The 12,899-nt window shown below is 40.4% G+C and overlaps 1 protein-coding gene across 1 annotated transcript in view; it reads right to left on the minus strand.

Annotated features, from left to right (window-relative positions):
* The window catches only part of cacna1ab (calcium channel, voltage-dependent, P/Q type, alpha 1A subunit, b), a 147,694-nt gene that overhangs the window by 108,403 nt on the left and 26,392 nt on the right, over window positions 1-12,899 (minus strand). Inside the window, exons 2-3 of the mRNA XM_082535931.1 lie at window positions 6,007-6,173; window positions 4,271-4,410 (exon numbers count right to left, since the gene is read on the minus strand). Coding sequence (XP_082392057.1) covers window positions 4,271-4,410; window positions 6,007-6,173 — 307 coding nt within the window. The remainder of the gene's footprint in view (window positions 1-4,270; window positions 4,411-6,006; window positions 6,174-12,899) is intronic.

A 12,899-nucleotide genomic window follows, 5' to 3' on the forward strand; every position in this document is an offset into this window, starting at 1 on the left:
CCCTGGGGCAGACTCAGGACATGCTGGAGAGATTATGTCTCTCCACTGGCCTAGGAAGGCTTCAGTGTTTCGCTGAATCAACTGGAAGAGGTGGCTGGGGAGAGGCAGGTCTGGGCTTCTCTGCTTAGCCTGCTGCCTGGATGAGCAGTATCAAATGGATGGATGGATGGATCCTTGTCACACTAACAAAATTATCTATTTTAGTGACAGACCTCTGTGAAGGGTTCATCTGTGCAAATCTTGAACAAAAGACTGAACAGGGAAGGAAGCAACCCCTAGTCCATATACTGAGAAAAACAGCAAGCTTTTGGAATTTGAAAAAAACAAAACAACTACACAAAGTAAATCATTAGACTGTATCGTAAAATGACTCCTGCCTTTTACTGTTTTTTAGATCATCCCAGACAAAAAGTTCTAACTTGTGACTCATGCTTTAAATGAAAGTTACCAGGGTGGTTGCTCTTCTGTAAAGCTTCGCCATCAGTGGCAAGGCCAATAAGCCATCAATACAGTACAGTACTACTGAAATGCTCTTCATATAAGGCTTAGCAGAATGTCATAAGTAGCAGCCCTACATGATGTCCATCTTTTACGTATCACCTTCATGGGGAAATAATTGACTGATGATGACTATCAGGTGTCTGGTTAAGACTAAGACTCAGTAATTATATTTCTAGGATTTTGATGGTGCTGTAAAATATGAACATTTGTTGTTTTCTTTCAATCATCTAGCTGCAATTTCTATGGTGGGACAATCTATTTGTGCTCAGTGGCATAATGAAAAGTTAGGTATGGCTCAAGCTAGCTCCCATTTGCCATTTGAGCTTAACTGTCAAAGGAAAGTCAGTGAAAGTCCATTTGTGATGTTATTGTTGTTCACACTCTAGAAAAAATCACTTGGGGAGAAATTTATCTCCACCAGGGGTAAAAATAATTCAGCAGAGGCAAGAACATGTAGACTGCCCCCCAGCAAATCACACTGAGTGTATTCCCAGTCCGAAACCATTTAATTTTTTTTTTTCAGGGAATACAGTTGAAGAACAACCTGATGTGCTGCTCATCAGTAGGTGAATCCACTACGCTGTAAATCCCCTGTGTTATTCCAGCATATCTATAATACCCCTTAAACCCAATAAATGTTATAATTTTCCTTACTGCTTTTTTAGAATTCTCTTTTTTTCCTCTAAGAAAAGAAAATTTAGGGAACCCATTAGATGGGACCTGTATTTCCATTCCCTTACAAACCCAGAGACCTCTAATATGGTGCTCTACAGCAGGACAGTTTGGTTGTGATCTGCCAAAGATAAACAAAAGAAACTACAGTATGCTACTTTCTGAAAAAGTATTGCATTGTGCGTGGCTTGTCATCAGTTCTCTGGAGACACTATGTGGTAGCAGAGGTGATAAAAACATCACTACATGTGAACACACCTTACTTGAGGACTGGCTGCGATTTATGCTTGCCTGTTTAGCTCCCATGGCATCAGTTAACATCTTGTAAAGCTGAGTGACATGATGATGGGGGTAAAGCGGAAGGGCTAACAACACTACCTCAAGCAGTAAAAGGCCACCAGTTTAAAGCTCTAGTTAAATCCAGCTGGGATTTTCTCTACTTCTTGTTTTAGCTTCAGCAACTAGCGCTTTCAGCTAACTAAATACAGATAGAATAGCAGAAGAAAAGAGAAAGAAGGATGCAGAAAACTATGCTACCACTCTGTTGGCTATTGCCATAACAACAAACCAGCTCCCCCATCTCTTGCAGAAGTGACATTTCACTTTGCCCTGGTTGCTGCTCCCTGCAGGGACGCTCTGATCCAGCCTGTGTACGTGTATGTGTGTATGTGTCCTCATTAAAGGAAGAGTGACTGAGGAGGAGTGGCCCTGATCACAAACACACACACACACACACCTTGTCAAACCAGACCTCTGCTGAGTCTGTGTGAGTGTGTTTGAGATTAGAAAAGACACAAAGTCAAGCTACTTGATGCAAACACACAAACAGACTGAGTAAGGATTCATCTAAAAATTACTGATGATGTGTTGTCTGTAATATTGTTACACTATCACCGAAATAATTGTGTGTATGTATATGCGTATCTGTTATTTGCCTATTTCTCCTCTCGACATCTTCTTATCATCTGTACCCCCCACCCACCCACTATGGTTTAGGCAGCCATATTTAGATCACCTGGCAACCACATGACTACTCATGCCACCTGCTGGCATATATGTAAAGACAATGCAGCTGGGTTGGAGACATGACAATATGAGCAGGGCTGTTCACTGGCATTTCAATGATATACTGCTGCAGGAGCAGAGATTCTGACATGTTACAGTCAGTAAAGATGAAATGTTACGTAAAACAATACTGTGATTGGTGTTTCCTGTTTCAACATCTATTCCCATATCAGCACCGATACAGTGGTTTTTGTTTTGTTGTTTTATTTAGAAGATTGCAGTGAGTCCAGCACACCTCAAGTGCCAGTATAAATGGTTAATGGGAGTGTGTTGATGTCACAGATTGAGGGAGTACTAACCACCACATTAGTTGTAACTGTGGCTTTAGACACATCCTGTTTCATTGTGGTAAACTTCTGTTGTTTAATTTCCCACCTTTGTCTGCTCAACAATCTATGATTTCACTTTGTTAACTCCTTCTGTACTTATACCCCTCATTACTTAGTCTGATAGTCTCTTTACCAGCTCCTGCTCTACCTTGTTCAAAGTTTGTCTCCTTGTGCCTCGCCTTGTATTTTTGTCATCCGTGGTTAAGAGCCAGTATTCAGGCTTCTTTACTCTTGGATATTTATGATGTCATAGAATATCACAAATATGGTCATCTCAGGCACTGAGCTCTGGCTATGAGCAAACAAGGTCCACCCATTCACATGTCTGAATATTTTTTGTGGGGAGGGGGATCAAATCAGAAGAAAGTTTCTTTAAGGGAATTGAGAAAAAAGCTAAAACATCTTGTTGTGGAGAGAAGATGAACTGAAGGGCTGCTCGAAGATCCATTATAAAATCAAATAGTATTCTTTTGAACCATAAACTATAAACCATACAGAATGACTCCATTCATAGAGTCCAAGAATAACAATATGGAGCTAGAGGTAAGTGTGATGGACCCTCTTTGATATATTTTGTTTGCCTCCATTCGTGTCCCCTATTAAACATGCATACCATTGCAGGACACTAAAATACGCAGTCATATGAACAGCTTACAATTAAGTCCAAGTCGGGTAGTAAGCTGGCATGTCATTGGTTCTAGTTCTCCTTGAGTTTGACTATCCATAAAAAAAATGCATTTTCTATGTGGACTCCAATGGAGTTAAATGAGCTGCTCACAGCTTCCTTTTGCAGAAACCTGTCTAGGTCCAGACCTTTGACATATTCCATCTGACTGGGCGGACTGATTCATCTCGCACTGTGACATGAAACTCCAGTTTCTCAGCTGAGGAACAACCTGTCCATTGACCGCTGCAGAAGGATCAATGACTAGTCAGTCAGCGCCATGGGTATGACTAAAGCAATTATCTAATGATGCACGACTGTTTATTCTGGCACTCCTGAGGAATGGCTACAATACATAAATGGAAAAACGTGGTGAACCTTAAGAGATTTAAGAGCATATATTGGTCTCTAGTGATTGATTTGGGAAAATCGAATTCCTGCCTGAATGAAATCAGTTAGAGCAGAGGAGTGTCAGACTCAAGATGGAAGCTGAATGTAACAACCTGGAAATTCAGTTATAACGCTTGGCAGAGACAATATTTCAACATTTTCTGTCCTAACTGTAAATCTAGCCTCAGCCATCAGGTTAGAAAATGAAGAGAAATTGGCTGACACTAGTGTCGTTATGTGGACCCACTGCTGTTTTTTTAAAGCTGAAATGTTTATGTTTGTGATAAATGCCCAAGCAGAAATTAAACTGAAGGAAAATTACAGCAGGACAAATGTCCACTTTAGGCTAATTACAGATGTATGAATCCCCACACAAATATCCCAAATTATTCACTCCAGAGGAACAAATTTTAACAAAGCCTCACCATGCGATTACCCCACCAAACTTGGAACTCGAGTGAAATGGGTAGCCATGGAAACACAGCCTACACATTTCAGTGTCCAAAAGCATGTACACATTAGGAACCACTAACCACTATAAACACAAACAGGCACAAACACAGACAAGAAAATAAAACCTCATCTTAACCCCACTTAGAAGAACATCGCTAAAATAAATCCAAAACTAAAACGAGAGCTGTGGACTCACCCGGTGAGGACAACTACAAAGTCCATGACGTTCCAGCCGTTCCTCAGGTAGGAGCCCTTATGTAACGCAAAACCGAGAGCCAGGATCTTTATTCCAGACTCGAAACAGAAGATGGCTATGAAGTAGGGCTCTGTCTCCTCCTGCAGGGGAGAGGAAAAGGATGGAAAGGGAAAAATGGGAGAAGGAATATAAAAAGTGAAGTTATGGGTAGTTATGTGAGTAGAAACACAAAGAGAAGGGAAGAGCAGATAGAAAAGTGAAATGTAAGAGAGAAAAAGAAAAAGGGTCAAGGAGATTTTTTCTTTAGGGTTTTTGTTTTTAATGGCAGCCTAAAACTTCTTTACACAAATCGGGCATAACATTATCCCTAATGTTAGGTAAAGTGAATAACAGAGATTATCTCGTCATCATGCCATCTGTTAGTGGTGGGATATATCAGGGAGTAAGTGAACATGTGGTCCTCAAAATTGAGGAGAGCTTAGAAACAGGAAAATGGGCAAGCATAAGAATTTGAGCCAGTTTGAAAAGGGCCAAACTAGACTGGGTTAGAGCGTCTCCAAAACTGTAGCTCTTGCGGGGTGCTCCTGGTCTGCAGTGGTCAGTAAGTCCAAGGAAGGAACAGTGGTGAACCAGCAACAGGCTCATGGGTGGCCAAGACTCATCGATGCATGTGGGAAGTGAAGGCCAGTGTTGTCAGATACAACAGATTAGCTACTGTAGCTTAAATTGCCCCAAAAAGTGAATGCTGGTCCTGACAGAACGGTGTCAGAATACACAGAGCATCACAGTTTGTTGTGTATGGGGCTGCATATGCAGACACCTATCCACTGACGAAAGCACCACCAAAGATTAGAACTGGGCCACAGAGCAATGGAAGAAGGTGGCCTGGTCTGATTAATCATTTTGTCTTTCAAATCACATGGATGGCCGGGTGTGTGTTGCTTACCTGGTAAGATGTCAGCAGAGGCTGCTGTGCATGCTGGGCCCTGTCATCCATATGGACGTTACTTTGACACATACCACCTACCTAAGCATTGTTGCAAACCATGTACACCTTTTCATGGAAAAGATATTCCCTGATAGCTGTGGCCTCATTCAACAGGACAATGCACCTTGCCAAAAATGCTTCAGGAATGGTTTGAGGAGCGTAACAACGAGTTTGAGGTATTGACTTGGCCTCCAAATTCGCTAGATCTAAATTCGTGGGATGTGCTGGACAAAGAAGTCTGATCCATGGAGGCCCCTTCTCGCATCTTAAAGGACTTAAAATATCTGTTGCTGAGATCTTGGTGCAGATACCACAGCACACCTTCAAGGGTCATGTGGAGTCCAGGTCAGGGCTGCTTTGGCAGCAAAAGGGACCAAAACAATATTAGGCAGGAAGTCATAATGTTATACTTAATCGGTGTAAACCTATGAAGTGCTGAGAACAATATCAGTCAACATGGTTAGAAATGTACCAATTTGCTCCAAAGTTCAATTCACAGGCCTGATCACATCAGAAATAATGATGTGATAAAAATGATGAGAACGTATTGTTTTTCTTTTCTTATTTTAGCCTGTGTGAGTGAGCTCTGCATATTTGATATCAGTGTGTCCAGTGTACCTCAACGGTCTCCATGTGTATGTACTTCCATCTGTGCGCACACTGAATATGTATGAATATGTTGCACATGTACATGAACCACATTTAAATGTGTGTGTATGTGTGTGTGTGTGTGTAAAATGTGTGTTACCAGTCGTTCGGACAGAGGCGTCTTGTCTCCATCGGGAAGGTGCTGTTCCAGAGCCAGGACGATGCAGTTTGCAATGATGGTGGTGAGAATCATCCATTCAAATGGAGTACAGCTGGGGTTAAAGCCAATAGCACCAGGAAGAAGCACCTCATATACAGTACACAACACTGCAGCCATTCACACCACAAAGATCCAGCCACCGACACATGCAAACATTTTTACAATGGATTTGAAAAGAAGTCCAGCCTACCAGGTGACATTTTTCTTTCTGTTGCTCTGAATGTCTGTTTACATATTTACTATTCTTTGTAATGTCACACAGCCAAGGAAATGTAAATCTGCAAATCTCAGTGCTTTATTGGAACAAGTAAAACAAGTAGAATTCTTTGGTCCTGCAATGTTCTTAAATACTACAACAGAAGATGTAGTATTTAAGAACATTTAGAAATAAATATAAAGATTGGAGCAATAGTTCAAATAATAAATAAAGACTAATAACAAGAACAGCAATGACAATAAAAGGGGAGATGGTGCTCAAAACAGTTTAAAACATTATGATAAATAAAGTACAAATACATAGGAATTTTGCTACATATCGTATAGAAGGCAGGGCTTTTCTTCACTGTAGCTTTTCCCCCTTTGTTTGTGTCCATTTTTATGTCTGATACCATTTCTGTAAAGCACCGTGTGACTCATCTGCTTGTTTACCGTCTTTGTAAATACACTTAACTGGACATGAACTTCAGTTAATGTTGATTTTACCATGTCTTTATAGGTGCCACTGCAGCACATTACGCTGTTATTATATTATTTATTGTACTTAAACTTTATTTAAACAAGACAACCCTAGTGCCACCACCATGAACTTTACCTTCAACAACCTTTAATTTTACCGAACAGCAATGAACGCGAGACAACAACAACAAAAAAGCCAAATAATATTGCGTATGCCTCAAGAATACTGCAGTACTTCCGTGTACGATTCTCGATATTCCATTTTCAAACTCAGACCCATCAGTTTGACGAAAGAGAAAACCAATAAAGCCCGAGGGAAGATTGATTTGCTTTGTCAGCACACCACGTTGCACAGTTTTGTTTCTGCAGAAGAAAACGCCAGAGAAACAGTGACTGACATTATGAAATTCAAACCGAAAACGGTCACTTTATTACAGCAGTACATGAGAGTTAAATTCCAACTCCCACCACAACACACAGACACACAGCCTGACTCACAAAGGTTGCCTGGTGGGGCAGCCAGCTTTTCACAGTGCTCCATCCAGTCAAGTGTGTTTGAATGTGTTGCGCTTTGTGTGTGTGTCCATGCCTGAGTAATGGCTGCTGGAGGGGCTAAGATGACCGGATACATCTAGACAGATCAAGCCTGTGCCTAATTGTCCAGTCATTATCCTGTTAGCTTGCATGTGTGTGTCTGTCTCTCTGTGCGCGCGCTAGTATGCGCCCATTGTCGTGTTTACCAGATGCAACATTGACACTGACACTATGGCCTGCAGGACAGCCTCTGTGCATCAGTGTGCGAGTGTGTGTGTGTGTGAAGGATAAGAGGCGAACGGCTGACGTGAGAGGATGAGACAGGTCGGTCTACGGAGTACACACTAACAAGACGGCACTGAACTCCATGGCACATGCTGGCTGGCTGACACAACACACACACCTATACTTGTGAAAGGTGCAGTGGTAAGAGGCAGACTACAATTTCCAAAGTTGAATCTTATTACTGGTGAAAAAGTGCTTTGTCCAGATGTTCCGTTATTTAGCCACTGGGTAGCTGTGGTAGTAGTGCTAGGTAGTATACCTGATGAACTGGTATCCTGGCTGTAATTTAAATAAAGCTATATTGGTCAAAGACAAAACACCCACTATGGCTCTTTAAGGGGTTCACACCTATTATATTATTAGCCTCCGGGAGCACTATTGAGCAGTAGAGGAGCTGCATTCTTCTTGGTCATAGTTCTAATTATATGATGCAAAAATCAAAATAATATCACCAGCAATAGTCCACAAATCTCTCTCTTCTACATGAAAACCATCCTATGAGTAGTCAATTTAATAATAGTCCACTGGCCAAATTACAGCGGAGAATGGCAGCGCTACTGGAAAGACAGATGGAGAATGTAGAGATGACTTCAGATTCTTCCACCAAAGATTTTTTTTGTGTGTGTGGCAGTATAAACCATCTCAGTACCAATCATCCTTTCAACTGTCACAAACCTAGACACTTGTTAAATAGGTTTAGCCACTTTTCATTTAACTTTACCTTATCCAAAATGTATGGATGGTATCCTGCTGCTTTGCAACATTTCGCTCCCCTGTCACAGGAACACTGCGCTTACACTCTGCGTTTCTGTGCTGTGCTTGGTGCGCCATGTGAGAGACCACTTTTGCCACTATATCACAAAGGAGAGGCCAGTATCTAATGCAGAAACAGTTCTGCTCACAGGTGTTGAAGCAAAAAAGCAAAAAAGAGTCGCAGAGTTGGAGCGTGATGTTAAAACCAGACGATGTCCAGATGTACCCACAGATTCTGTCTGCCATGATGTCCTAACCACTCAAATGACTACTCTGGTTATTAAAGGTGCTGAAGACAGAACTGGTTCCATATCTGTAGAAAGAGCTTTTTGTTGATCTAAGTGCAGGATTTACAGCACTTCACAGTGTGTAAGTGTTTTTACATGGTTACTTCATATTTAAGTTATTCCTTCACTTTTAGGATAACCTTAAAATGTATTTCATTTGAATAATCTAATTCAGGCCGCAGTGCAGAGAGTGCATGCGTATGTGCTTGATGACTACATGCTAGCCTGCCACACCATCTATTATTCAGCAGACAGACACTCTACTGGCCTAACAACCTGCTGAAAGCAGGAGGTAACACTCTGCCTGTGTGTGTGTGTCTTTCTCTTTCATTTCCTCCCATTCCTTCAGATCTTTATTTCTTTCTGTGTGTTTTTCATTTTATCCTCAATGTTTCTCTTTCCATTTCCTTCTTTCCTTAGTCTCCTCCAAATGTGACCATTCCTTGTTTTTGTCTTACTTTACCTCTTTCGTCTGACACATCACTCTATTCATCTTTTGAGAAAAAAAAAAAGAGGTGAATCGGAAGCAATTAAGGAGCTGAAATTTCTGGCAAGGGTATTATTGGTGAGCACTGCAAAAATGAGTGTGTGTGCTCCTCTCTTGTTAATTAAAATGGCTTTCTGATGGCCACAAACAAGCTCTACCCTGCCAAATACACTGACCGCGCGTGCACATCCACACACTCACACGCACACACACACAGTTATTGCAAAAAAGGTTTCTTTAGCATTTCTAAACCTACACAATCTGAATATATCATGTTGTCCTGCTGCTGTACTATAGTATGCATTATTCCCTAATACTGCTACTACAGTAGGAGCTTTTACTATACTCACAATGCAATTGCAGTGTGGGTATAACAAAAGCTGCTACTACTGTAGCACTCTTAGGCAGTGAAGCTTGGACTTTTGTACAGTAAAAGCTCTCAGCAAACTGTTAGACAACAGACACAAAGAGGACTGGCAGGTACTGCAGTCAATTTGCAGAAAGAAGGCAACAATTTGGATAGTTCATTAATAATTTAAGTCATTTTAAAAAAAGAGCCATAGATTGAGCAGTTGTATTATCGTCAGTGAGTCGCTTCAATTATCAAACAAACAAATTACATAATAAATAAAAAACTATATGAAATAAGTTTGCAGAAAACAATCACATAGAAGTAATCAATGAAGTTTACAATAGCCATCTCTTTGCTACATTAGAACAAAAATCATATAATAACAATGTCATAAATAAATTCAGTGAAAAGTTAAAAAGAAATTGTAAGTGTAAGGTTAATGATGCTAAGGGCCATGAAATCAACAGCCCAGCCATGGTAAGTGTGCTGGTAGGAAAACATCAGACAGGAAGTGGTCTGGACTATCTCACCTGCAGGTCTTTCAAAATAAGAATGAGCAGATTGTTAACCTCTAAAGAATCGTTGAACTTCTTAAAGGAAACTATCCCCCAAACACACATTTCTAAATACACTTGTACAGCCAGTAATATACCCTGATGACCTACGACTATGTTTAAGTTTATGTGCACAAAACACTGTAGACAATTTGATGAGACATTTACATTATGGAAACTAAATTAAACTAAATTATGGAAAAGTATCTCCCAGTTTTATTGACATTATAATTTAATGCAAAGTTTTAAGTCATTTTAAATTCCTTCACTCAACCTGACAACTGGGCCCTAATGAGATAAATATCACATTAGTCATTTTATGGCATATGTTTTACACCCAAAGACCACTAACCAGTTCATTCAGTCTGGTTAATTTAAAGGCTGACAATAACAGGATTTTTAACTCTGTAATACCAAATGTATTGTATTTGAAACAGATTTTGTGAGTTTTTTAGACCGCTGCATTATCAATGTCACTTTTTGCTGCATGTGGCAAAAATAACACAAATTAAAACATCTTTTGTATTTTCTTTTAATTTATAAGAAGGTTAAAAGTGTGATACTCTGATAAATCAGCTGATATTTTTCTTTTTCACACTCAAAAAACAAAAAACGTATTTCCCTGACATTTGTTACACCCTGTCACTGTAGGTCATGGTGGCTGACTCCACAAAAAGTTGGCGATACATGCATTCTGGTCACAGTTACTTTTTTACATACACAAACTTGCATTATGCTTTTGAAAAGGAACCTTCACAGCTACGTGATGGATGCATGTACCCACTGTAGTAAAGAAATTTGTCCATGTAGACAATAAACTATTAACCTGCTCAAAATTCTTCATCTGTCCACACACCATGACCCCAAACCTCCATAAAACTGCCCACACCTATTTAAATTCCTCCGTCTCAGTCATCCAGTGAAAAATGTCCCAGAGTACCAGCTTGCATTGTACACACACACAGACACACATCCATGCCCACACCCGCGCGGGAGGCTGTGTGTGTTTTCAGCTGATGAGGCATTTTGGCGTGGCGCTGAGGCTGTGCTTTAGGGGAGCCGAGCCTGATGAGGGGGAGATTTTAAATCACACCAAATGAAGCTTTATCAAATAAATGAAACAGTGTAGCACCCAACTCAGCAAGAGTCAGTCCCTTTATGGGAGTGACGCAAGCACTCTCTCTCTCTCTCACTTTGTCTCTCTCCATCCTCCTTGAAAAACGCTTTAGAGTTTATAAAGAGCATTTAACAATTTCATGCAAAGACACACATCTTCTAATTTTTTAACTCCACTTAAGGTTAGAAGAGTCTCTTCTGCACTTTTGTCACATTTTTCAAGTGGAGTGAACCTGAATGCAACTTGCAGGCGAAATTGCAGGGAGGCAAAGTGAAAATTAGAGAAGACATAAATCCAAGAGCCTAAACGGAAAATGTAAAAACACTTAGGTAGGTATCACCAGAGCACATAAATAAGTGCTTGTTAAATGAGACTGAGATGGGGGCAACGTCTACAACCACTCGCAGTCAGTAGCCATCTCTGAAGAGACTTTTGCTGTATACATACACAGAAATTCACATTAAACAAGAATTCACATTAGCTACTTACATTCAGAGTCCAGTCAGTCCTGGAGTTGAAACAGAGAGTCAGTGAAACATGACAAAATCCTCAGCAACCTTTTATATTTTACAGCGTAACCAAAGTACAGCAAGTTGGAATATTTGAGTCGAGTCTCCTATTGAAGACAGATACATGGCACATGATTGTGCCCACTGGTGCAGAGCAACTCAGATTAATTTCAACATGTGTACGTTTAGAAAATAGACGGAAACTATTTGCAAACATGTCCCGATCTTTGTGACAGAGGTCAATGTGCGTTGACTGTGATTGATTGGAGACAGGTTGACTTCTACCACAAAAGTGGCCTCCCAGAAGTTGAGGGTGTTAAACACTCAACCACTGGGAGAAGAGCTAGTCATTGCTGCGGCAATTAGTTGCAAAATTCCAAAAACTTCAATGCAACCAATTTATATTTGTTGCAAGGAAATTGCTGTCCTCTTTTTGCTCTAATTTCACAAAACCACAAGCCAATCCAAAAATCTTAAATGGGGAAAGCTAGTGGTCCAAGGGATCTCTGTTGATCCATGATCCGAACCGATCCCACTTCTTGGCACGCACGTGATCCGAAGATTTGAAAAAGAAAAGAAAAGTATGTGTATGGTGTGCGTGGTCAGTCTGTCAAGCGATAGTCATGGCCAGCACTAGCAGACCAAGTGGAGGAGCAGAGGAGTTTGTGGCATTTAACCCTTGTATGGTGTTCGGGTCTGTGAGACCCGTGTTCAGTTTATGTCAAAAGAAAAATTAAACAATTAATTATTTTTTCACGTGTAAATGTGTTGTGTCTTTCCACTCACTCCACTTGATTATAACTGATTTATTTATAACATTTTATATAAAAGAAAAACGAGAAGCACATTAATTCATAAATGTGATCTAACAAAGGTAAAGGGAAAAAATTAACCATGTTTGCTGTTCATATGTCTTGTAATTGGGATGAAGTAAACATCTGTTGAGTAATTTAACATAAAATTGTTTGATAGTGTTAATTTGGAAAGCCAAAACTCTAGCGGGTCCACCAGACCCATGAACACTGGCTGAGTAACAAAAATACGAACACCACACAAGGGTTAAGCAGCCCTTTGCTGCCCAATCGGGCTAAAGCTATTACAAAAGCTACAGACATGCGTGAAACAAGGAGTTTAAACATATAATGAACGTGCTTGAGCCATGCTATGTTATCCCGTTGCACATCCACTTCAGAGACGAGATCGTTCCAAGCATGTATGAGCAGGAAAAGTCTAAAGTTATGGCTGAACTGTCACAGGCATCTTTTGTTGCTCTACCTACA

The sequence above is a fragment of the Aulonocara stuartgranti genome, assembly GCF_965226115.1.
Source record: "Aulonocara stuartgranti genome assembly, chromosome: 6".
Lineage (NCBI taxonomy): Eukaryota > Metazoa > Chordata > Actinopteri > Cichliformes > Cichlidae > Aulonocara > Aulonocara stuartgranti.